Consider the following 27285-nt stretch of genomic DNA (forward strand, 5'->3'; position numbering starts at 1 on the left):
GGTAAAAGTAACTGGAGGAACACTGGGAAAAGTGAAAAGCAAGCCACAAAATGCTATGCAGCTAAAAAGTGATTCTTGATATAGAGCACTTCCTCACGTTTAACACAGGCAGTAGATCCTGAGCAATACTGTTTAACAAAGGTTTGCTCTACTGACACAAATGTGGAAGCACCACACTGTAAGAAGTCTCCTACTTTCATGCCCACCAACACAAGTATATGGTGCATCTTAAGCACTGTGAAAGACTGCAGTAAAGCTATACTATTGTAACGTAATGCAATTACAGAATACTTAAGTACTTAAGACACATCAATAATAAATCATTATATATCTAGTATTTCTCACCAGCGGCCCATTTTCAGACTGCAACAGCATGTAACATATAGGCCAGTTTTGAAAGTAGCAATGGGTGATCTTTGATACTTTTTAAAGAAAGTAGTTCACATTTCAGATGCAGTTTCTATGTAAAATATGTTCCTGCTTATATCTACCTCAGAGCTGTAAGTGACCACTGATGAAAACAGGACAAATCACAGTATCACAGTATGCTAGAGATTGGAAGGGACCTCAAAAGATCATCTAGTCCAATCCCCCTGCCGGAGCAGGAACACCTAGATAATGTTACACAGGAATGTGTCCAGGCAGGCTTTGAATGTCTCCAGGGAAGAAGACTCCACAACCTCCCTGGGCAGCCTGTTCCACTGTTCCGTCACCCTCACTGAGAAGAAGTTTCTTCTCAAGTTTAAGTGGAACCTCTTGTGTTCCAGTTTGTACCCATTACCCCTTGTCCTATCATTGTTTGCCACTGAGTAGAGCCTGGCTCCATCCTCGTGACACTCTCCCTTTATATATTTATAGACACTAATAAGGTCACACCTCAGTCTCCTCTTCTCCAAACTATAGAGACCCAGATCCCTCAGTCTTTCCTCATAAGGGAGATGCTCCACTCCCTTAATCATCTTCGTTGCCCTGCGCTGGACTCTCTCCAGCAGCTCCCTGTCCTTCTTGAACTGAGGGGCCCAGAACTGGACACAATATTCCAAATGCAGTCTCACCAGGGAAGAGTAGAGGGGAAGGAGGACCTCTCTCGACCTACTAACCACCGCCCTTCTAATACACCCCAGGATGCCATTGGCCTTCTTAGCCACAAGGGCACAGTGTTGGTTCATGGTCATCCTGTCGTCCACGAGGACCCCCAGGTCCCTCTCCCCTACACTGCTCTCTACAGGTCGTTCCCCAACCTATACTGGAACCTGGGGTTGTTCCTGCCCAGATGCAGGACTCTACACTTTTCCTTGTTATATTTCATCAAGTTATTCCCTGCCCAACTCTCCAGCCTGTCCAGGTCTCTCTGGATGGCAGCACAGCCTTCTGGCGTGTCAGCCACTCCTCCCAGCTTAGTGTCATCAGCAAACTTGCTGATAGTACACTCAATTCCCTCATCTAAATCATTGATGAATATATTAAATAATACTGGTCCCAGTAATGTGTAGTTTGAAGGATGAAAATACTTTTCCTTTCATTTATTATACCTTAATTCTTTGCTGTGGTTTGCATCTTCATCTTTGACTGAGAACTACATATAAAGGATGCTTTCCCTTCTCTCTGCTGATCAGACAAACCTGTTTTCTTCTTTCTTGAGAGCCTGTCAAAGCCTAGCAACATAAACACTGTAAATCAGTTCCCAGTCTGTGTAGGTGGGATCATACTCACAAACATCTCCTTTCTGAGTCCAGTGCCACAGGCAGACTATTTTGCACCAAACCACCAAAACAAGATGAAAAACAGTTACAGAACCAAGCTGGCTTCACCGCTGGCACAGGACCTACTATCTCTTCCTCAGATTCATTCAACATTAAGCAAAATTCAGTTAGCAGGCAGTCAGATGACATGGTTGAAGGCTATAAGGTTGGTCAAACATGACTTCCCCTTGGCAACATGGTTTTACCAAAGGGAAGTCATGTTTGACCAACCTTATAGCCTTCTATGAGCAAGTAACTAGGTGGATGGATGATGGTAGAGTGGTAGATGTGGTTTTTCTTGATTTCAGTAAGGCATTTGATACTGTCTCCCACAGCATCCTCACAAATAAGCTAAGGAAGTGTGGGCTTGATGATCAGGTAGTGAGGTGGATCGAGAACTGGTTGGAAGGAAGAAGGCAGAGAGTTGTGATTAATGGGGCAGAATCTAGCTGGAGGTCTGTAGGGGTCAGTGCTGGGACCAGTGCTGTTTAATATTTTCATCAACCACCTGGATGAGGGAACTGAATGTACCCTCAGCAAGTTTGCTGCTGATACTAAACTGGGAGGAGTGACTGACACACCAGAAGGCTGTGTTGCCATTCAGCCAGACCTGGACAGGCTGGAGAGTTGGGTGGAGAGGAACTTGATGAAATTCAACAAGGGCAAGTGTAGAGTCTTGCATCTGGGGAAGAACAAGCCCATGTACCAGTACAGGCTGGGGGCTGACCTGCTGGACAGTAGTGAAGGGGAAAGGGACCTGGGGGTCCCGGTGGATAGGAGGATGACCATGAGCCAGCAATGTGCCCTTGTGGCCAAGAAGGCCGATGGCATCCTAGGGTGCATTAGAAAGGGTGTGGGTAGTAGGTCAAGAGAGGTTCTCCTTCCTCTCTACTCTGCCTTGGTGAGGCCGCATCTGGAATATTGTGTCCAGTTCTGGGCCCCACAGTTCAAGAAGGACAGGGAATTGCTTGAAAGAGTCCAGCGCAGAGCTACAAAGATGATTAAGGGAATGGAACATCTCTCTTATGAGGAGAGGCTGAGGGAGCTGGGACTCTTTAGCTTGGAGAGGAGGAGACTGAGGGGTGACCTCATCAATGTTTACAAATATGTAAAGGGTGAGTGTCAGGATGATGGAGCTAGGTTTTTTTCAGTGATGTCCAGTGATAGGACAAGGGGCAGTGGGTGTAAACTGGAGCATAGGAGGTTCCATGTGAACATCAGGAAAAATTTCTTTACTGTGAAAGTGACAGAGCACTGGAACAGGTTGCCCAGGGGGGTTGTGGAGTCTCCTACATTGGAGATATTCAAGGCCCGCCGGGACAAGTTCCTGTGTGATGTATTCTAGGTTACCCTGCTCTTGCAGGGGGGTTGGACTAGATGATCTTGTGAGGTCCCTTCCAACCCTTGGGATTCTGTGATTAATTTACCGATATCAAGGAACTCACTGCACAGTGCTTTCTTGTGGTAGTTTGTAAGTGACACTTGCAGTAGAAAAATTATTTGTGTTAGCATAGTTTCTCTAACAGTTCCAGTTCATACCAGTATTACATTTCAAATATTCTTGCCATTATTTCTGAAAACTGTGGAGGTAAAAGGACCCTTTGACAGATCCATGTTGTATTTCTGGTTGCCTTAGAGACTTTACATGGCCTTTGGCAAGTCAATTTACTTTCTCATCCATAAGGTAAGGTAGTAGTAGCACAGTAGTTCCCAAAGGTGTTATGTGTTGCCCTGACTTCCAAATAGAAAGTGCTTCATAAATATTAACATCATCTAATATCAGAACTTAATGATGCAAGTCAGTCTTATTCAGGATCTGGAAAACCAGCTAGCTCTACTCTCACAGAAAACCAGGAAGTTACCAGGGATGGGCTGAGGAGCCCACATCCCAGCCAGCAGATCTATACAGGGTCCCAAGTCCCAGAGGGTGGGAGTGTGAAGCCTTTCTTGAGGTGCTCAAGATGTGAGCACACAACAGCCAGGATGACTGTGGATGCTTTGAAGAGAACATGGATGGCATGGGTTTTGCTATTAACTGGACAGGATTTCCCTCTTGCTGTGCTGGACTGAAGAAGAGACACATTAAGGAGTTTAACACATAGCTGGGTATTCATTGTCTGTGCAGGCTGTTCTCGGATGGATTTCACTAGCAGAAAACAAAATTCGGCCCCCAAGATACAGAAAGATTATACAAACTAACAAAGCTGGAGAATTCTTAGTGTTTCAACAGAGACATAATGCTGTGACACAAAACCCCTACTTGAGCTGTGGTGGCTAATGATGGATAATTATTGACTAGAAGTTTTCATGCTTTCCTTTGGAACCTTGAAGCCAAGGTTCACTTTGTCTTTCTCAGTACTAGAAACCATATGGCAAAGAGAGTTAAAAGTTTATCTTTTGATCTAGCTAAAACAATAGCATACATATGTGCTATGTATTGCATTTAGATATTTTGCTGTAAGAGACATCTAAATATTTATAAATATGCAGATTTTACCTTCTTTGCTTTTTAGGGTTGCTTTTGCATCCTGCTTTTTTTCTGACCACTCCAGTCTAGTGATTGTGTTCAGTAATAACATGTAAATACTCACCACAGCCCAAAGTAAGCAAGGCAATTATTTTTAGAAGAGAAATATATATATATATTTAGTTTTAAAAACAGGATTATTTCTGACCTCATGCAAAACATACAGGAAAAACAGAATTCTCTGTCATTCTGCAAGGACAGAGTGTGCTGCCAACAATATCATATTCATCATTGATGTGTCACCTTGATAAGGACCCTTACTGTCAGTGGCATAGACTTGAGGGCACAGGCTATTTTACACAGCTCCCATTGATAAGTAATTAGTTGTGAACAACAGAACATTCTCCACAAAAATCCAAGTTAAGCAGAACTATCTCAAAAAGAGCAGCAATGCAATCACACACACACCAGGTCTCAGCTACTGTGCTTTGATTTAGTAGATTATTTTCAAGCTCTTAAATGCCTGGATTTGTTTACAAATACATGCCTTGTATAAGACAATTAAATGTAAAGCTAAAAAAACGAGTACAACAGCAGTGAGGCTGACCACACCTGCAGACCTGGTAGTGCTGCTGGATCACTCCCAACTGAACCCTTATCTGGCAATATACAATTCGAATATTCACTATATTGTTGATTCTCAGCTTAAATAATTAAAATGAAAAATATATTAGGTATTATCTATAAATTGCTCCACTAAAACCAAATGTTAAGAGGCATTATGAACATATTCTCAGTTCTCCTGGGTTAAAAAGCAGCAAAACATTATTCTGAGAAGTACTAAAACAAATCCCTGAAGCACAGAAGTTAAAGAAAAAAAAGTATTTTAAAAGGTCCTTCCCATTATCATGATTTTATTTTACACGAATTCCGTTTGTATTTTGCAGAAGGCAACACTACAGTCCCACTTATTTAAGGGCAGGGGACAGGAGACAGCAGGGAAAGGGGTAATAAATGGGTGTGAAATTAAGCTTAATAGGAGGGGGGGAAATACTAAGCAGCATAATGTTTAATGTTTTAGTAGAGACATCTTAATTTAGGAAAAGAGTAGGGTTGGGAGGAGGATAAGCAAGGAGTTTACAATGCCCACTGCAATCTCAGCTGTTACAGGACTGCAGGGCTGAATGACTGCTGAGACTTGCTATTCATTTCCTCATGACATTTTCCTTCATGTCAACAAGTAGGCCAGTTATAGTTAGTGGATATAAAAGCATTACCTCCAGTAGAGAGCTTTATTTCACCCTTCTTCCAGTCATTTTCTCCGTAGCAGAGCTTAGATTCTAGCGGTGCAGTAATGGGTAATTGGGAAGGAGGGACTACAAAGCAGTTTTCATAAGTAGAACCCCATGGATGTGCCATCACAAGTTTCAGCTATATACACACAGTATCACAACTTCCTGCTCTACAGAGATTTAACTCCTGATTGCAACTGATTCAGAGGCAGTAACAGGCTAGAGGAGTACCGAGTACTTTCTGAAAGAAAAGCCAACTGCAACCTATCTCATGACATTTAGAGCCCAACACCAGTTTCTGAATGAACAGATACACTCCAGCTAGGACCACAGTTTACAGCGAAACATCAGTTTCATAGATTTTATAGACCAGAAAGGGCTTTTGCCAAACTAATTCAAAGTAAACTTGTACAGAGGCTTAGGATGCAAGCAGTCAGAGCTTTTACAGTTTAATAATTCCCTTTAATAGTATTTTAACCTCTCCTCCTGTGGATCCTACCTCTGAGATTTGGTACTGCCCAAGCAAAAATCAGAAGCGTAAAGGCATAAACCTGTAACTGTTGTTACAAAAGGCTCAGGAATGCATGCGACCACACATTTCAGACTAGAAATATGATATGTAGCAATCAAATGCAAGTGAAAAGTCCACCACCGCCAGCCAGCCTGGGAACAAGTGTCATCACTCAGGGCAAGCAGCAGCAGGGCAACCAGCTACCATATGTAAAAAGTGTATTACAGGTAGCATCAAAGAAGAAGGGGAGAAAGCATGAATTTGTGAGGAGAATTTACAAGATGGTAAATCAAAAAGTATCTCCTCCATTAGCCTCCTGTGAGCCAGACAGGCTCAGGGAAAGGAGCATTTGTTCAAAGAGGTTTACAGAAAGTAATACAGGACATGAACCTTGAAAAAGCAGCTGCTTACCAAAATTTATAGCCTAGAAAATTTCACTAGGTTATAAATTACATTCCTCATGAGAGATTCAATTGTGCACATAAGTATGCAAGTTTAAGTCACAATGCAAATATACTCCTGTGTATGCATGCTAACTCATATGTGCCCCATTGAGTCTGAAGTTAAAATACGCTGCTGCAAAGATTGAGATCTACAATCCCACTAGTGCTTTAGAAAGAGCTTGCAAGCTAGAAACTTACATATCTATTATCCAACAATTTTATAGAATACATGTTCTTTCCTTAGATAAGCACCTTTCAGTCTTCCTGTCATGTTATAAAACATATGCATCTGCTTGGAATAGATATTTAATGAAGGCATTCCTTGTAAAAGAATATCTGTTTATGTTTACATTGCATTAAATATTTAAACAACTTGTTATGGAAAAGCACTTACAGAAATCTGTCTAAAGATGAATAGATTTTTCCACATCTTTTCTTCTTAACCTCTTCCAGCAAGAGCTATTAAAACTGAACTGCTTATACTGTGCTAGAGTATGCATTTTGTAAGGGAACACAGACAGGTGAATAACATAGCTGAAGACCACAAAACTGCAAACCAGACCCAAGACTGGGAAATTCCACTTCCCTATACTAATAATCTTTATGTCTACAACGCCTCCAGACAACATGGGCTACACCTGGTTTTCAATCAAAAAAATCTGACTTCCTCTCACATAGGCCTATAGGTAGGAGGGGGTTCCATCTCATCACCGCCAGAAGTGAGACTATATGGGTTTAGCGTAGCACTAACTGGGTTTTAAATTACAGTACAAAGTGACAAGAACCTTGATGAAGTTCCAACTGAAAAGAGACAATAAAAATTTGACTCTACTATGCAAAACAAAGCAATTCCCTTTTTCTAGCCAACAGAGTACTACTACATTCCAGTCAATTCTTATGGATGCAAGAACAAAATTTAACCTGAAGTATTTGCATCTACTTTTAATAGATTCCAGAGAATGGACAAGTACACAAGAAGCTTAAGATCATCACTTCCACAGGGTTTTCTACCGCACTGTAATACTGACAAGCTTAAGATCATCACTCCCACAGGGTTTTCTACCTCATTGTAATACTGACCATTAAAACTTCCTAGTAGCAGTTCAAAATCTCATGCTTAGTTTGAATACACTCAAAAGCTGCAATATACAAAAAGGTCAAAAGTTCCAATACATTCCCCAAAATGTACTCTGAGGTTTTAACACATAAAAACCATCTGACACAGTCTAAGAGTCTCATATCTTTTGCACTGAAGGACTGGGCTCAAAGCATACTTACTTCATACTTACTTACTTCACTCACAGCATACTTACATTTCAATATTTATTTGACAAACCTTGACAAGGAAATGTAAAGGTAAACATAAGCCTTAAAATGCTTTATCCCCTAATCAAATTACTTCCAAGCTTCAATTAAGATAAAATACAATGTCAATGCTTACTGAAGCAGTATTCATGAAGTATCAGCCCTTTATGATCTCAAAGGTCAGTTACCCTTTAATTAAAGAGGCCAACTACAAGCAACCTACATTACTGAGTTTCTTTATTTTAGAAATAAACAGCTTACCATTTTTCATACAGTATTTTCACTCCACAAAACATATGTTGCCATTTTTTATACCACTGGAAAATTGCTACCAGAAGTACCCTGGCTTATTCTTCTCTGTACTCATATCCAGAGGGATGCAAGAAGGAAATGATGCTAAAAAGCTTTAGAACTTCTCAGTTCCCTCAGTCTCTAGTTCAGTCTAGCACATACCAGGGTTATATGGCTACATGCAAGATTTTTCTTAGTCTTGGTTGCTGTACTGACACATCCAGAATTGAGAAGGTGGGAAGAATGCAGGAACACTCACATCTCAAATGTACGCTCCTGGGCTCTGGCTTTCAATCTTGTGTGTTTTATGCACAGGCACACAGAGGTTTTATTAACTAAAGTAACAGTCAAATTCAGGAAGCATTTATAATGCATCCTCCAACTCTAAGAGGATATAGAACTTTGAACATAAATCAGTTTTTGTGGTTAACAAAGAAGTTACAATTTTATGGAAAAAATTAAATTTTGTAAGGAAGGAAAATATATGTTCTACACATTCTGATCATTACACACAGTATTGACAAAGAGCAACTTACATCTTGTGTTAACATTCCCTCCTTCAACACCACTGGCACTTTGGTTTGTTAAGGCTGGACAAAGGAGGAGAAAAGACAAGCTGAACCAGTACTCTGCTATCTGTCCTATTATTGCAAATTTTCCTTTCAACTACGATTTCATTACAGCTGTATCATATTTTTGATAAAAGCATGTACTGAGATAATTCAAGGACATTATAAAGCTGTATCTCAGAACTGCCTCAAGCAAAGAAGCATGGTCCAGTTGCTCTATCAGGAAACTGATGCTTTAGAATCCAGAATGTATTAATTGACCTGAGAATACAAGTAAACATGACCCTGACTTGCTATTCTAAACTGGTTTATGTTGTTGTTTTGAGGGGATTTTTATGGTTTTAACATCTTGGACATGTCAGTTATGATGTTTAAACTAGTATACAACCTCCTTATTCTTCAAAGGACCAAAATATCCATTCTAAGTAAGAGGCATTCCTATGAAAGAAAGTTATTGATATTAAATATAAGACACTAACTTCCTTCTAAAAAGAAAACTAAGCTCTCTCAACTAAGAGCCTACTGTAATTATTGCTTTGAAACATATATCCAAATATAAATCACAGCTTACTGAACTCTATTCCTTCTGGGAATAAAAAAAACTAAAATTAAAAAAAACTTAAACACATAGGCTGATAAATGGTGTCAGTAAAAATATAGTAATTTCACAGAACACTGGAGTTTGGATCCCTACTCCAAGCATCACAAGCAAGACCATGTGTAGGATATACTATGTTCTGTGAAACAACTCAAGATTAACTCATAAGTGTTACTTGAGTAGTGGTGCTATATTTTAGAATTGTGTGATCCTATAGAATTGCTGAAAGGAACAGATAAATCCTATGCATAATTATAACTAGAAAATTCACAGCTTTTGTTGCCTTTCAGTGTGTGCAGGCTTATGTAGTTTGTTCATCACTTGGTAAAATAAGATGCATACCCATTGAAGATAAGTCAATGCAATTACTGGCTCACAATAACCCTGTAAAAGGATGTCCTCATTCCAGTCACACTTGATGTCTGCATGAAATGCATGAGAAGTCAGTTCCTACAGAGCAACACTCTTAATAAATAAATAAATAAAAAGCAAGTTTCATCCCAGTGCCAGTCTTAGGATCTGATTGGATTTAAAGGATTTGGCACATGAAGTTCTGAAAACAAAAATATGACAAGTTGCTCTTTACTTTGAAAACTGTTCTGTAAACTGCTACCAGCAGCATTCTAATTTAATTACATTAAAAGTTTTTAATAAGGAACCTGAAGTGAAATTAAACTTTTCTTCCCCAGTGAGCATACATATATATCTTACATACCTAAGACACAGGAAAGAATTACATATTCCTTCCCATCCAGTCAGTGTCAATAAATTTAGATTTTAACATACTATACTCATTTCTATTCACAAGCTTTTTACCCATTTAGTAGAAGCACATAGGATATATTCATTCTAGTAATATTTAGCAGTTGTAGCTCAGAAGTTTTTTCAAACTAACGCTGCACTCCAACAATAGCGTTATCTGCTGCACATTCATGGTATTACATACACGGAATACATTTGCCTATTTTAAGCCTTCATCTGTCCTTTAACAACAGCGCTCTGGCAAGGAACCACAGCCAGCACATTTGCAACAATCAAGCCTTACCCTTCTCTACTAGAATCCCACTTACTAGAATACCCAACCATTCAGTACCATCACTCAGGTCCTAATACATTTTGTACTTTCCCTTTTACAATACAATATTGTTCACATGGAATTCTACTTCCAGAAGTGCCAACAGCTACCATCGTGTCATTCTGGGGACAACGTCTAGTGACTAGGACTAATATTTCAAGTGCCTAGCCCATGTGCCTTCAAGCTGCAGGTAGCCACACTGTACAAGAGCATCCGTGCCAAAGCTGTAACTTCACTGTTAAGCCTTGTTAACTTCAGTGAGTTCTGACAGGATCCTCAACTCTATGAGAGAGCTGTAACTCTAGCTCTGGGGTACACAGCAGTTGCACATACACCCTGAAGGCAGGTACAGCTGCTCAAGCACCCTCTTAAGTCAGAGGAAAGCCTGCTCAGGAGGTTAGGCTCAAAGTGTAAATGTGAGGTAAAGTCAGGTTTGACCAGGTAATGATCATCCATTATATTTGAAATATAATGCGGATGCATCTTGAGGTGTTAATTAACACTGCAAAGTTAGAACTGCAACATGTCACACTGTCATGGCCAGGAAACTCAATTAGCCTTTCTCTCACAGTCTGGGAAGCAGGAAAGGGCAATCTTTTTATTGTTGTTGTTACACTTATAACCTGAAGCTTGTAAGTAGTTGTTTTTTTTTTCTGTAGACTTATACTGAGTAGAAGGTTCCACAGCAGTCCCTGTTATGGCATGACATGGCAAGTAATACCAAGTTTAGCTGAAGCTGGGCTTCCCATTCCATAGCTATAATTCTTGGTGAGCTTCACTTTCCTTACATAAAGAGCATTTGTTACTGCAAAAGTTGTTACAGTTTCAGATAGAATGAAGAATCCTTCTTTCTGCCAGCTGTAAAACAAGTACTCATGAAAAACAAAGCAGGAGTTTTAAATATCATATTTCTACAGTCTGACTGATGTACAGTCTTATCTGTTTAGGATGCTAGAGGGTTTTGCATGAGCCTAATGTTCCTGGTTCCAAAAATCTTTCATAAAGAGGCTGGGATTTCACAGTGTTTATACAGATTCATATTTCAAAAACACCCCTTTCATTATTATAAATTATGTAATGATTAATTTGCAGAACAATTTCAGGAAGTGAATAGTTTAAAACTCAGAAGTACTTTTCAAATTACAACAGCTACAAGAGATGAAAGATACTGTTAATATCATTAAAGCAGCAATAATTGTTTTAAAAAGCCTAGGCAAAAAAAAAAATGAAACAAAACAGTGTTTGCATCAAACTTAAGCTCTGGAGCTTTTAAAACTATTCTAGATCTGCAGAACTCCTGATGGGTGCTCATGTTTTGAATATGAATTAGTTGTTTGACTGCAGTCATGCATCCTTCTCTTCTTTCCCATGACAGATGATTGAAATCCTGACATATCACATCCCTAAGAACTTTTCCAGCAGAATATTTTACATAAGTCTAAATGACTCATTCAAGGGTTTGGGGTTTTTTTTGTTTTTCTTTAGTGAAAATTTCTAAGGGCGGGGGGGGAACTACTGTACCAAATATTTTTCTAAAGTATCCTGAGGGAGTTTGTATTAAGAGTTTAAAGAATGGAACCAGCTTTGGTATTCCATTGCTAGTTGCTAATTTATTATCTGGAGGAAGTCTCATGAGCCTTGAAAGAGATCTTGATGAAAAGGGATCCGTCTCAGCTGCATGGGGTTTAACTAACCTCTCAGTCTTGCAAGAAGAATGCATTAGTATTATCTATGCCCCTGTTTAATCAGCCAAATGGCAGTCATCATGACGAATTAATTTTCCACACTGCCATGCAAATCATAACCTCACACTCCTTTTGTGGACCTATTCCACATTTTAGGAGGACACTTGGTAGAAATCCATACGGCCACAATTCTAAACAAGATCATATGGGATAGCTCAGCAGGAAGGGAGAAGAATGCCTAAGGGCCATCACATTTACCCAATCTGGTTAGAGTCAAACAAATAGCTGTCTTTTTTCCCCCTCAAGGGTGTAGGGGAGGTTTAGCAATTTCTACCGCAGGGCTTCACATCCAATTAGTACCCAGCATTTCCTTTAATTGTCTCTAATGAACCAAATTCTCTCCTGATTACTTTCAGAGTCTGGAAGTGCAGGAGTTTACCTCAATAGAAGCAACCTCAGGTTACAGACACTTTGCACAGCTCTGATTAAGCCAGCATGGGGATGCAGAGCAAGTAGCAGATTTTGGTGCAGTATCACCAGGTCTCAATCTGTAAGGTCTTTTCTGGACAACAGATAACCTTTACAGTTATAAAAAAACAAAGAACTCGGCAGTCATCCTAGAAGATGACATTTTCCAACCTCATTCCTATTTCTGCTGGCACCAGCCATTAGCATCCCAAAGAGGAGGGGAAAAAAATATAACTGCATTAACATTAATTTAGCAAGTCCAAGATGGACTGGGAAGCAGACCTGAAAGGTTTTTCACACAGTGGAAGTGCTCTTCACCTATCTGTTGGGTGCAGGAACCTGTGGGGAAAGAATCCCAACCAAGCAGCAAGTCCTCTGCAGAATCACAGAATTTTTGCATCACATTCACATTTCACTCAAGCTGGAGACCAGCGGTAACCAGTATGACTTTAACTTCATACCCTTGTGATTCTGGTATCATTGTTTAAATCCTTCCATCTTTATTTCTACAACCAGAAGTCCTTCTGAAGGGGTAGCTACAATTCAGCTAAAGAATTTAATATTCTGCAAGTGCACATTGCCAATCCTTTGCTATTTCCCTCTAGTGTTCAGCAAAACATTATACCTCAGATAAAAGGGGAAAAGATGACACAAAGCCTAACTGAATTAGCCTGATTATTGTGGCTGGAAAAACCAACATAGAAACAAAAGTGCTGTACAGCAGATTTATTTTTTCCCCTAGTTGCTAGCTTTTTTCAGCAACATATATGGTTACTGTGACGCTGGATAGCATAAAGAGAGGATGCCCCTAGAATTGTAAGGCACGCCTGGGACTAAAGAAATAGGTTTATATTGTAGGTGTAACAGATTTATGCTTCACACTTCAGAGGCAGCCTGCAAGGCTGAATGCATTTCATGAAGATGGCCTACATCTGCTGCAAACTACCAAGAACAAAAAAAAAACAAAACAAAACAATATAAGTTTATCAGGCAAGATTTATTATGCTAGCCTCCTTCTACTGATTGTATGACAAAGTTTAAACATCATACTAATCCATTTATAAGTAGTTTGATAAATTCCAAACATCACAATAACAAGTTTGCCTTGGCATTAGAGAAATGAAAATGGCAAACTCCATGATCTAGCAAAAAGTCACCATGAAAAAGTCATGAAATCATAGCTAAATAATAATTTCATTTCAGTGATTGCTTGTTAATATACCACCTCAAGATAAGTCAGATATTTCGTGAAATATGCCTTGCCTTTTGAATAAGGCAAGGCCAGGCATTCTTTGGAGCAAGATTATTTGGGACCACAGCTCATCCAGACATTTTCCCTAATTCAAGCTCTTTACAGCTCCTCCTAGCCTCCATCATTATCTTAAACTTAGATAGAAACCCTAGTTTTTTTCTAAGTCTGATTCACACACACACACACACACACACACACCTTTTTCTTCTTGTACAAGGTGGAAATGAAAATTGCTAGGGAAGACAAATGTTCTAAATAATCTGATAAGAGTGCACTTCTTGTTTGATAAGGATCATGTTCGCCAACTGAACAAGATGTACAAAGAGCTTTTACAAGCTACAAACAAAAAAATACACTTGCTTTTCTTGGCATATACTTCTTTAGAATTCAGTGTCTTCCAAACAAGAAAATAAATTAGTCAACCAGTGTATTATCTGCCTAATAGATTGATATTTTAAAATTATAATCCAACCTATGGCTTCAATATTCAAGCCAAAGTGCACTTTAGAAGCAGCACAGCAACCAGTTCCAGGAGTTTATGTAGCTAGTACTATTTATGGTATCTGATTGCATGCTGCAGCATAACTCAATCACATCATGCTCTTACTATCAATCACTTCAGATAAGGACAGTGTAAAACTAACCTTGAAATTCAGTACTTTTGTCAGATTATGCAAAACAGCACATTGCTCATCAAGCCCCAGAAATAAAAGCTGGGGTTTTATTTAAAGTAATTACACAGATTCAACAATGAATGGAGCACCACACAGCCAGACCTTGGTACATGGCAGGAGACAGGTTACCTTTCACAAGGAAGACATTCATACTTCAAAGTTAACGCCATAATTCCCACTGCTGGTTATCGCAAACAAGTCACCACTTCAAGGCAGTGATGATTCCTACCTTAAGAAGGGAGAGACAGAAATGTTGGATTGAGTTCTCTTGAAACTCAAACTGCAGGTGACCCCTTTCATGAAAATAAACCCATTACCTTTAATGCCCAACAAGCTCTACAGTTAATCACAAGATGTGGATACCTATCCACAGGATAGAATCGGTTGTAGTGCACAAAGAACCCACATATTTGCACTTAAATAGCTAAACTGCTAACTGCTAACTAGCTTTAGAACCCCAACTTGTGTAAAGAAACCTATACTGTTTCTTCAGATTTACATTTGGAATATCAGAACTTCTTAGCATACAAAGATCTTGTTGCTGAGACAACAGCATACAGAAGGCAGGTAATTGAAAACAGACATTTAAAAAGCAAGATATTAAATTTAACATCTTAACTAAACTGCTGTTTAAATGACCTTTTACTGCTTTAAAAAATGGTCAGTTTTGAGCAAAGATACTACTGCTTAACAGAAGTTAATTTCTGAGACATTCTGGAAATGCTTTTAGGAGTGATCCGTGCAGCCCCCCCCCCCCCCCCCCCAAGTGATAACGGGCCAATAAATGACTGATTTCTAACAGAAACTGCAAGTGATCAGCACTTCTGAATATACCAGGTCCCACACTTTTTAAATGAATAAATAAGGAAAAAAAACCCTCTTAAATACCCAAATGCAAATTTCTCAGCCTACAGAGTAAGGTTATCTACTATACCAGTATGAGGAGGCTATATGGTGCACCATTAGATTCTTCTTCTTATAAACAAAGCCTGTCAACTATAACAAAAATAATGAAAATGCCTCAAAATAAAGGCAAACAAGCTGTCAACTTCATTCTAACAAAAGAAGCACAACCTAACTTCATTGGGAAGGATGGGAAGATTGATTTGAGTACATAGTTTAAAGCACAGGATGACGTCCTTAACTGAGCAAAATAATTTTGAGTGATAAAATTCTCTTACACACCTAAACCACATACTTGAAAGTTACCTTCTACAAAGACACCTTTTACAGGCTGTGGTTGCAAAAATCAGAAGTTCATTTTGCAAATCGAGAAAATCCATGAAGCGGGATGAACAAAAACAGGAAGATAGTGCTACTGCAACACTAGTGACTTTTGCTTTGCATGTTACAAGTGGCCCATAAACTATTGCTAAACAGCCAAGGCTAAGAATTGGTCTGAACAGTTTATATCCGCATTTTACTTGTTTAATTCAGATTTATCAGCAGTTTTCTTTAGGTGACATGACATATATCATCCTCAAAACAAATTTCCTATGTAAGAATAGTGATGTATAAATAAGTGTGACATATTTATTTTAACACATGCATAAGCTTTATGACCACAAACCCTATGCCTTCCCCTCGTACAGTAGCTTGACTCAGCCTTCCAAAGCCTTTCTGGACAAGATTCGCAGTTCTTTCCACACACTGCACTTCTAGTAACAGAGATACCACATACAAGTTTCCTTTCACTACAAAGCACTAGCTGCAGTTCATCGGAGCCAAATCTCCACCTTCAGCAGCCAGAAAGGTATTTCCAATTTTTGAAAGGGATCCAACTCTATAGCTAGGATAGCAATGCCACACAAGCATGCCACTGAAGGTCCGACGCAGCAGGGATACCACTTCTATCTTCTTGCCCAGAACCATCTCATGAATGCCATTTCAACACTGACAGCCAGCAGTGCGCATGTTTGGGCACAGTGAACATTTTGTCCCAGCCTTCTGGCACACTCACATCGCAGTGCTCAGCACAGCAAAGCTGAGCTGGCAGATGAGGTGCCCCGATCAGCAAGCTACTATACCTTGGATATCGCATATACATGCTGTTTTCCAGAACCATTTGTCAATTCATCTGTTTTCCTATCAGACATACTGCTACCATTCAACAGGCATCATTGTGTGGAGGGTGAGTGTGATCTGTGCTTGAGCCAAATGGGCAGAGCATATCCTTGTGCTGCTCCCTCTGCCAGGGAACTCTGCCAGGTCTCAGGATGCTTGAGGGAAAAGTGAATATGCAATCATTCCAGTCATCCAGTTCAGACACATACTAACAGTTCTAGTCATCTACAGTTTCCACACCGATGAAGCTGGGGGAGGTCAGAGGTAGCAAGAAGGAGAAAGAAGGGAGAAGAATTACTGTATGCCTATTTAACTGTCTGTATCACCATTGTATATTGTATCTATACCTTTTAATGGCACTAAAGTACAAAAGGAAATCAGATGTCCAGAATATATGCTTGCTTAACATTGCTTAGTGCCAACTCCTAACAATTGCTACTCTATACAGTTTTTCAGTATAGAAGAGCAATAGACCTGGAACAGTTACCTTCTAGTCAAAACCTCAAATCATGCAACGCAGCAAAAGGAAATGTGGAAAGAATCAAGTCCTTACTCAAAAAACCTGAGCAACACCAAATTACTCTAAGCAAAATCACCAAGCAAGCTGCTCCAGATGCACATAATTTTGTGCTAGAAGTTACGAACAAATGAGGTCATCATAGAATGGTTTGGGCTGGAAAGGACCTTAAAGATCATCATTTCCCTGCTATGGGGCAAACCTCCCACTAGACCAGGTTGCTCAAAGCCCCATCCAACATGGGGCATCCACAATTTCTCTAGGCATTCTGTTCCAGTGTCTCATGACCCTCATAGTAAAGAATTTCTTCCAAATGTCTAATGTAAATCTCCCCTCTTCCAGTTTAAAGCCATACCCCCTTGTCCTGTCCTTATGTACTCTTACCTCCAGCCTTCTTGTAAGTCCATCTGTCAAATCCACGTCTCTCCAGTTTACAGACAAGTGTGTTGTGCAGAACAGTGTCAAATGCTTTGGAAAAGTCCAGGTAGATGACATTAGTTGCTCTTCCCTTACCAACAAACCCCATCGTAGAAGGCCACCACATCTGTCAGGCACAATTTGCCCTTAGTGCTTAAGCACAGTTTCCAGGAGGATCTGCTCCATGATCTTGCCAGGCACAGAGCCTTAAGCCCTTTTTCTAGAGGCTGTGTATGAACTGAAGAAATTAGAGGTATTTTTGTGGCTAATCATGACTACAGTCACTAAGCTCTGCAACAGTAATAATAAAATCTACATCGTCTTTAAATTGATGAGAAAGTATTTATGGCATGCAGATTTTTATTTTTTTTTTATTGTAGAAAACTGCTCTCTGCTTTGAGTAATATTTACACTGGGTTTTGAAACTATTCTTTTAATGTAGCAAGCATCCAAATGTGTTTGAGACTTGATGGTGGTATTTCAAGCTATTTGCCAGCAGTCATTCTGGGCAATGGAAACCACATGTTCTAAGAAATTAAATCACAAAGATAGGTTTTATTAAGATCTGCAACATCCATTTCCCCAAGTATGGTCTCCATGTGTTCAACAAGCATGACATCAAGTATGACACATTAAAGACCACAAACTATTATTAAAACATGCCAGTCTAGTAAGTAAGGAAGCGACCACAACTTGGAACACATGTTCACCCTTGCAGTTGTTTTACACTGTCTTTTCGCTAATACTAACTTTACAGCTGTCTGGATCAATCTTGGGCCAGTAACCTCAAGACCCAGGTTCTGGTTTAGTACTGATGTTTTCAGAATTGCCAGTGACCCCATACAGGACAAAGGGAGGATGATCAGCCAACATCTCACACCAGCAAGGACCAGGGTATGGGGAAGGCCTAGTTCAGACAGCAAGCATTAAACTGAAGAGTCAGGTAGGAAGTGTGCTTCTATTACCAGAAGATTCACAAATTAATACCTTTATGCCAAAAGGGATTGTGAGACAGATGATTGGACTGATGATTTATGACAGGCTCTTAAATATTGAGTCCAGTAACTTGCATTTGAATAAAGCTCAACTTAAAAAGTACCAAGTGCTGGATCAAACACCTCTAGAGATGGATGGCCTATCCCCAGAGGTTAACAATCTTCCCTGCTTGAGGTATCACATGCTTTAAACTGTTAGCTTTCACTTTTCCCTTCCTGTTGTGCTTTTCCCTGCTAAGCCTTCAGCAAGCAGGATTCTCTGCCCTTGAACATTCTCACAGAAAGTAATAACGTCACTTCCACCCCCAAAAAAAAAATTATTACAAAATTACTATCTGAGCTGCACAGACATTCACCTTGGATCTCATTTTTTGTGGATTTAACACATTTCTCATACTAGAATCCACCATGCCATATACAGGAGTCAAAAATAACTTTCCTAAACCTATTTCCCTATGTCATCACATTACAGGCCCATGCTGAATGGAGCCCCCGCAGTGACCACTAAATTGTTCTCTGACACAGTCCCTCTCTGTGGCAGCACAGCTTATATTCCTCATTCCTAACCTCTGCATTCACCTGGATCTTCTTCAAGCACCCACGCGACACAAGCCACTCCATATGAGTGGAAGTGGAACGTGGTGAGTTTATATTGTAATTACAAGCACCAACACAAAGTATTATGGACACGAAACACAGAAGACTCAATTCCATTTCAATTCCCCAGTGGCAACTTTTGCAATACAACTGTTTGGTGTATTTTAAACAATTCACTAGGTATTTTATTGCTAGTACTTTTTCTTTTTTTTTGCATTATAATATACTGCAAGAAATTATAAAGAAAATTTATTAACAGAAAAAATATTTGACAGAGCATGCTTTCCTTTAAATTGTGCTAACAAACTTTAATTTTATAATTTCATTTTATGTTAAGCAAATCATATTTTTTTTACAGTTATTTTACCTAGCACTGGCAAGATCAGGATGCAGGACTAGTACAAAAGCAGGACGCCCGGATTAATGCTAGCTGCATCAGCCCATTCGCCTTACTCAAGTATTGGCGCTCTGAGCTCTTGACTAAGACATTAAAAAAAGTAGGTGTGGAATATTTTTATACAGCCAATATATCAAAATTTTTGACCCTATCTTTTGTCTAGTTTCATGAAAAAGCAAAATGTACACCTACCAGAGGTCAAGTTTTGTATCCAAGAGGGTAAAAATTTCCTCCACGCTATGCCAGAAAGCATCAGATCCCTGAAGCATGAAATTAATATAAACAGAGTGAAAAACAAGTGGGATGCAATGTGTTCCAAAGCTCCTTCAGCATCTGATGCCCAAAGTCCCCAAAGACTTACTACTCTTATTTCACTTTCAGTCACCAGCAACTTCCCTACTGGATCACAAAGCCTCTTCTGCAGGCCTAGGAAGTGCCTCCCCAGAACAGTTTAGCCTCCTTACCAGTACTACATGGTTAAGGAGGCTGTGCCAGCATTTCATTCCCATTAAGCCCTCCTAAAACATCCAATCCAAAACTGTTCAAGACCAATGCATGCCCAAACAAATGGAATATCCCACCTCTAGAAATGCTTACCCAAGTAGCAGGTTACAGAAAACCCCAAAACAAAACAAACCCATCCTCAGGTTGCAAAGACCATCTCACCAAGTTCTCATCTTACTTGTGCTAACAGCTGTGTTAATTATGTTATTTCTCCCTAAAACCATAGTAAGATTTTAAGCAATGCATTTCAAAGCTAGATGATAACAATTAAAGATAAGCAGGAGTAAGAGATCATTGTGGGGTATATTGCTAAAAATGTATACCTGTGATGAATATCACTATGGAAATTGATTTTTCTCATCTCTTCAGGCTTATAAACATCTAGGGCAATTCTATGATCCTTAAACTGATCCTGTTTCTTATTTGTCATAGAGACTAGATGAGGGAACTGTGTCCAATTAAGAGCACAAATGTTTGCTCAATGTCTACTGCCAAGATCTAAATTCTAGTATTACTTTATAGCAGGAAGCTGGAAAAAACATTTCAGAGCCATTTGAGGTCTTATATTTATTATGATACCATACACCTAAACATACTGCCACCAAAATTGATTTGGAAGCAGACTTTCAAAGTGAAAAGGGAATATAAGGTATAATTAGGAAACGCATAGTTAACATTTCCTGTCTCACTTTTCAGATAGTGTGCATTCTCCATTATGAATTTTTAAAAAGGTAAATCAAACTGAACACTGAATATGGCTACTGGCTGGGGGGGGGGGGGGAAGTGGGAAGAAAGCACTCTAGGCTGAGAGTTCAAAACACCTATCGGTAAAGTTAATAACAGTAACTTCCGTTTTTGGAAATCACATCAACCTGAAGATATTATTTTTGTCAATCTTCAAGTTCTCTTATTTCCAATCAGCAACTGCCCAAATACATTGTTATGCACTAACAGGACAACCCTTCAAAGAGGGTTTTTCTTTGTGATATCCTCATCCTACATTTTACACCCTCCAAACTATAAATGATCTAAATATGGAACAGGGAACACATGCTGCTGTAAGAGGTAACACCCCCAGTCTAACCAGGAATGACTACAGAGACAGCTCACCAGACACTTCATCCTTTCACAGGCTCCCCATGCTGTAAAAGCTTAGGTAAAAGGTGTAACATGGGAGCTAAAAGTAGGACTTGGGGAGAAAAAAAAAAACACACAACAAAAAAGCCTGAATAGCCACCCACCCTCATCACTTCCTACTCCCACCAGGGCAATACCCATCCTTTTAAATGCCAAACTGAAGGAGAAGCAGTTAGTATGAGAAGTGCAATAGTGCAATAAGCTGGTAATGTTAGAAGCAACACTTTACTATAAGAGCCAAGAGATCTTCAGAAATTGCACCACAGAGACTTCAGTGGGGAAGCACTAGATATTGCAGCAAGTGTCTTAACGCTACCGGAGTAAAAACAACACTCACAAAATATGTCACAGAAAGTGTAACTTCTGCTTACTACCACCATAACACTCCGAAAGTGAAATTTCCCACAGGAGCTCCAGTTACTCCACAACACATGGCAAGCATTTTGTTGCCGTGTCTTAAAACAAGTACAACACAGATAATTTCTTTTAAATTCATTTAACCATGTAAGGACAGCATTATTTCAAGGCCAGTTTACTGGCCAAGCACATATAGCACATAAGAGTTAATTTAATTTGTAGCTCCACATGCACTTGTGCTGCGAATGAGTAACTGCTGAATGGTCCTATAAATACCTTTACTACCACGGATTTGGTTTCTTTCCAGAACTAAGCAAAAACTCAGCCCAGGCACCTGAAACTTTATCCTGTGGGGGAGCGTTACAGCTGCTTCTATTTGCAGCTTTACGACCTGCCCCGCTATCACAAGCGGCGCAACCATCCTGCCCGGTTACCACAGCCTGAGGCAGGGGGGAGCACACCCGATGAGGGGGGAACGCACACATGGCGACACTCGGGCGAGGGACACAAGACACCGCGATGCGCGATTCCCCCACCGAGCCGGCGTGCGAACCCTTTCAACGCTGCACAACGCAACGCAGAGTTGAGCTAGTGACGATTTGTTAAAAAGCACTGGAAAAAAAGCTAAATATCCCCCTTCCTCTTGTCCCGAGCCACTGGGCCGCTCTCCGGGGCAGCCTTGAGCCCGCCGCCCTACAGCGAGCTCCGTGCCAGTGAGGAGGGAAGGAGGAGAAGGGCGGAGGGGAACGCGGAGTGGTGCCTACCCGACCGGCAGCGGATGACATCGCGGAACTCATCGGCGACGGCTTCGTCCGCCCCAACGGCTGCAGGGGCAGCGCGGCTGGAGTGTCCCGTCTCAGCCATGCCGGGGGAGCGCGGGGCTGGGAGGGAGGAAGCCAGGGACAGAGCAGGCCGGCACAGGACAGGTAAAACGCGGCGCCGCCCGCCCTGAAGTAGTGCCGGGGCGGTGGCTCCGGCTCCCCCCCTCCGCCCCGTCACCCTGCCCCCGCCCCGCAGCAGCCGATGGGGAGCAAGGAGCGAGCCAACGGCCCCGCGCGGTGTAGAGGCACCGGGCAACTTGCTCCGCGCCGGACAGGGGCGGACCGGGAGCAGGGCTGGTGTTTCAGCTTCGGGGGGGTTAGGGTTAGTGGCCGGAGTTTGTCTTCTCCTCTCTCCTTTGTAATTCATCCCTGGAGGGGTGAAGGTCCGGCACACCGAGTCAGGTGGCGCCGCTCCGAGCGACAGCCCGAGGATACCTGTAGGCTCGTCAAAGCGTTCAGCAGTCTTTAGGGAAAGAGGACGGGGAAAACATTTCCCCTTGTGTTTTGATACGGGAAAGGGGCTTAGTCCCAGGTCATCACAGCCAAGGAACAACACACTTCTCGTTGGCATTGCTTCATTGCACTCTTCCATTAAATGTCAATTTGGTCGGCTGCCTTTAGCTCACCGCTAATCCTTTCCCTTCCATTTTCTCCCCACACTGGCATTCAGGATTTTCTTTTTATGCTCAGTTTCCCTCACCTCACGAGGCTCCCAGTAGCTTGCACCACCTCATGGGAGAAATAGCCAGGCATAGGCAAGAAATGTTCTAGAATGAATTTAAATACCCATTCTCCCTATGACAGAAATTCAAGCTCTTACAAAACATGCCTTAGAATATGGACACTCAGGTGGCATGTAATCACCTATTTTTATTTGTTAGTTTATAGGACAACAATGTGGTGTACTCAATAAAAATTTAGCCTAACTGGTTCTTGGCTTTAACACCAATTTGTAGATAATTCATAAATAGATACAGAAGGACAGGAAATTAAGGGTAAGGGTGTAGAAAGAATGTATGCTTTCACTTGTGCTTTGCATAGATAAAGGACGTGAATCTCTTTGTGTATGCCAGAGTATATCAGAAGAAATGTACTTGTCTGAAGATAACAGAGTTAAATAACCTAGAATAAAATCAAGTAAGAAAACCAGGCCAGAGACAATGAACAGTTAGAACAAGACTCTTTATAGGCAGTGAGACATTTGGTGGTAGCCAGATCCTGGCTTGTCCCTATATGTAGCCATGGGGCAGACCCTTCACCCAGGTGTTGTCTTGTGGCTGGGTTCTGTCCTCTTGTTCATAAAGCATCTTGTCAGATGAAATAGGTGGGAAGTTTTGCAGAGTCTGGTATTTCAAAAGTATTTTTCAGCTTTGTTTGTGATGATTAGTGGTTTTTACTCCAACAAAGTGAGTGGGAAAAGAATGAAGTATTGCCACCCTTAAACAATAAAAAAGCATTACTCAGGCTCAGAAAAGGCATGAAAGTGTTCTTATTCAGGGGAGAGATGTCATATTTCTTCGCCCATATTCCCATTTTCAATTCCCTCTGGTCACCCCCCGTGCGTGCCAACTCTCACAAACTTCCAGTGATGCAATTTTGGCTCCCACCACAGGAGCTCTTGCTAGAAAACCTGGCTGAGATCAGATTGCGGGCTGGGTTACAGCACTACAGCTAGCGAGGAGAGTCTGTGGTTTCTCCTCCCGTAACATCATTCTGTGTAATACACTGTTATCACCCTCCGCCAAGTTTCTCCCAAGCTATCAGCTAGATACTCCCAGTCCTGCAGCAAACCAGACATTTGGTAATTTGTGTCTGTCGCTCTGTATCTTGTTTCTCAACCTCTGCCTCTCATTTTCAAGTGGACTTTCTTTTTGCGTTCTGCTTTAGGGAAGATGGCATTAGGCGCATGCCTTCCCCTCCCCCATAATACATGTAGCATTGCTGAATTTAAAACGGAATTCACATGCTCCTCAACAGCTGATCCAGAGCCTCCCATACATTGTCTCTTCTGCCTTTAAAACCCACATGGGGAGACAGTATGGCTGCTTCACTGCTCTTATTCCAGCTCGTCTTCTGTCTGCTCCCAAGGGCAAAATGGAGGGAAGATAATTTTGCCTCTTTATGGCCAAGTTGTGATCTCTGTTATTCCGTAAGAACATGTAGAAGGAAACCAACTGGGAGAGAGACAAAAATTTTATGGCAGACACTTCTGTTGCTCCAAACTGCCTGTATCAGTAGCCAAAATTGTATTACTGTAATTTGACAACAGTAAGAAGCACTATCTTAACTAAATGCTGAATCTGTTCTACTTTGTTTTACAGAACCAGCAAGACTGTATGCAGAACTTCAGTGCTAAAAGTCTTAACACATTTGGTTAGTGTTATGAACAGGCGTAGTCCCTTAGTGTGCAGTACTTGAGGTTTTTGGGCTAAATAAGAAATCTGCATCCCAGTTCCCTAAGCACTAGCTGGTACACCATTATATGTACACACATATATACATGCATAAACATGTATGTATGTTTGTAGCGCTGCTGTTAGTTAAGTTCTGAGAGTGTCCAGTAAGAATTCCCTTCTTTCTGAAGTATTTTACATCATGTTTGTTATTATTCTGCTTATGAATCTTTTTTGCCCACAAACAGAATTCTGGTTTGAGACAAAGCAGGTCTCCAGGAAGCTGATCTAATCACAAAACTCTCTCAAGTATTTAAACTTCTGAAGTCCAAATCAAGCTAAGACACTAGAACAACATATACTACATTCCTTTGATAAAGTTATTTCATAATGTTAATAATCAAAACAAAATATTTTATGCACTTCTTTTCTAGAACAATTATTCTAATTATGGAGAGGTTTTTCTACTGAGGCCCCTAAAATGTCACAGTAAATATCTTTGTCATGTCACAACAGCCAAATAGCAATGAGATTAGTTTGCAACACTTTGTGTAATCGTATGAATCCAGAATTCTTCTCATTGATTTGGGCAACAGTACATGTGTGTTTTAAGCTCAGATGCAGAGCAGGACTCTTAGAAGTTCACATTGATGCCTATAGTGCCACAGAGCCTACATTCGAAACACACAGTAAATTCTGAGAAATGTCACGTCTTTGAATCTTAATTGAAACTACAATTTCCAGAACTGAGGAGTATGCTGTGTGTTTAAAAAAAAAATAAGTAAAAGTAATCTGCAGGGTTCGCTAGCTAATGTTCAACATGTAACATTGAAAATCTTGCTCTTTGGGCATACATATGCTAGTGCATGCACATGCATGTACTTACATGTATGCATGTTGTGTAGCATGTAATTTGTTACTTAAAGATATGTTCAGGATCAATGATGCTGAACACTAACTGGTAACTCTTTCTAGCCCATTCTTGTTCTAGAAAGCAAGTTTCACTTAGTTTATAGTCACCCATGGAAAACATCCTGTATTTGTAATGTATGCTATTAAAGCTAGTCGATTAGTTGTATGTCAAAAGCTGGGGCTGGTTAATTCAAATACTAGGGAGGCCTTCCGTTAGATGCTGCATTTTAAGATGAACAATACATTTTAATGCCATATTTGAAGATCATTAAAAGCCCATTTCAGCAAACTATTGTCTTAATAACAGACTCTAAAATATGCTTAGAGTCTGAGGTTAACATTTCTGGGTGAGAGATTATCCTTAGAGGCATATCTATGCTTCAATTATGCTTATACTGGTATTTTTTTTTAGTTCAACAACTTGTTGCTAGTTGTGTTGAGGCAGCTACTTGTTGTCAACTATGAGGTGTAACAAGCATTTGCTTGTTCAAAATTAGACTTTATCCACCATTTTCATTAATATATGCAACATTATAAATATTAAAATATGACCAAAAGCTTACATGGGAAAAAGTCCTGACTTTCAGGTTGGTAATTGAATTCCTTGTGACGAAAGGTCAAAAAACTATGAAAAAATGAACATTCTGGATTTAAAAAAAAAAAATCCTACAAAATCATGAATGCCTTTTCCAATGGTTTATGTTACATTCTGGCTCTGCTAGGCCATCTGGGATACTTCAGAACTTTCTTCTGCAGCTTGATTAAACTAGGTAAGGGAGCTCTTGGTAAAAGTCAAACTCAATCTAGAAAAACACTGTTTTCACAGGACAAAAAAAGAAGTTGTTATTATTTATTCTGCCCATCACATTTAAATACCAATTATTTAGCTAGATAGGATTCTGATACTCATATTATCTTTTAATTTATAAATCAAAATGAATAAACAGTCAGAAGAAAATACATGAAAGCTTTTCTTGTGATAATTTATGCTTTTAAATGATTGCTTTGAAGCAAAAAGGATGTGTGGCCATGTTACAGACTTCATCTGATCTAACTAATTTATGGCAACTTCCTCAGCTAACAAGAATCACATGGTATAAATGGAAAATGAGACTCAATTGGTATTGAGAATAAAGAGGTGATTTTTTTCCATCTTTCATAACTGCTGTTCAAGACTGCATATAGTTTTTTGTCACAGATCATTAAAAAGCTTGTTTTTCATCTCAGAATTAATTTTCTAATCTATTCAAGCAAACCTGGAAGTCAGCACTCTAAATACAGCAAAAACCCCGAAAGTTTATTTACTGGTAAGTACTTATAAATTGGTGACCTGCTTACCTTCTGGGAACACAAATACTAGTGCAAACGGCACAAAATCTTGTCAGGGGCTTCCTCATGAAACTGCTTGTGATGGATAGTGTTATGCCTTTTTTCTGCATTTCTTGCTGCCACAATGCTTGTAAATTTGAAGATTTATTAGAAAGCTATACATATAAAGCAGTGCTGTGAAATGGTTACTTTAGATTTGATTTTTAGTGTATTTAATTCTGGAGAAAAATGTATGTTGAATCTTTAATAAAAAGGCCTTTAAGTAACTGAAACTAAATAAAAATAAGTGCCAAAAGGAATTATTTATTGCACAATGATGTATCCTGTATTAAAGCCCTTCTCCTAAAAAGTTACAAAATAACCTCTCAGTTACGGCACTCATAACCATATTTACAAAGGCAATCAGCATTGCCTCATGCATAGACTTAAGCACTCTCTGTGAAGTAGTGCCTAATTACATTTTCATAGCTATC

General features: G+C 40.1%; 1 protein-coding gene across 11 annotated transcripts in view; it reads right to left on the reverse strand.

Annotated features, from left to right (window-relative positions):
• Positions 1-22304, reverse strand: part of DMD (dystrophin) — a 1213044-nt gene extending 1190740 nt beyond the window's left edge. For 6 of the 11 annotated variants that reach the window (XM_062608095.1, XM_062608090.1, XM_062608086.1 and 3 more), the window contains exon 1: positions 22122-22303. In XM_062608095.1, coding sequence (XP_062464079.1) covers positions 22122-22221 — 100 coding nt within the window. In that variant the 5' untranslated portion in view covers positions 22222-22303. Of the gene's footprint in view, positions 1-22121 lie in introns of all 11 variants that reach the window. The other 5 variants (XM_062608092.1, XM_062608096.1, XM_062608083.1 and 2 more) reach the window with 2 other exon arrangements.
• Between the last annotated feature and the right edge of the window lie 4981 nt (positions 22305-27285).

Source organism: Pezoporus occidentalis, unplaced genomic scaffold, assembly GCF_034315485.1.
Source record: "Pezoporus occidentalis ecotype Australia unplaced genomic scaffold, CSIRO_AGI_Poc_V1 ctg129, whole genome shotgun sequence".
Taxonomy (NCBI): Eukaryota; Metazoa; Chordata; class Aves; order Psittaciformes; family Psittacidae; genus Pezoporus; species Pezoporus occidentalis.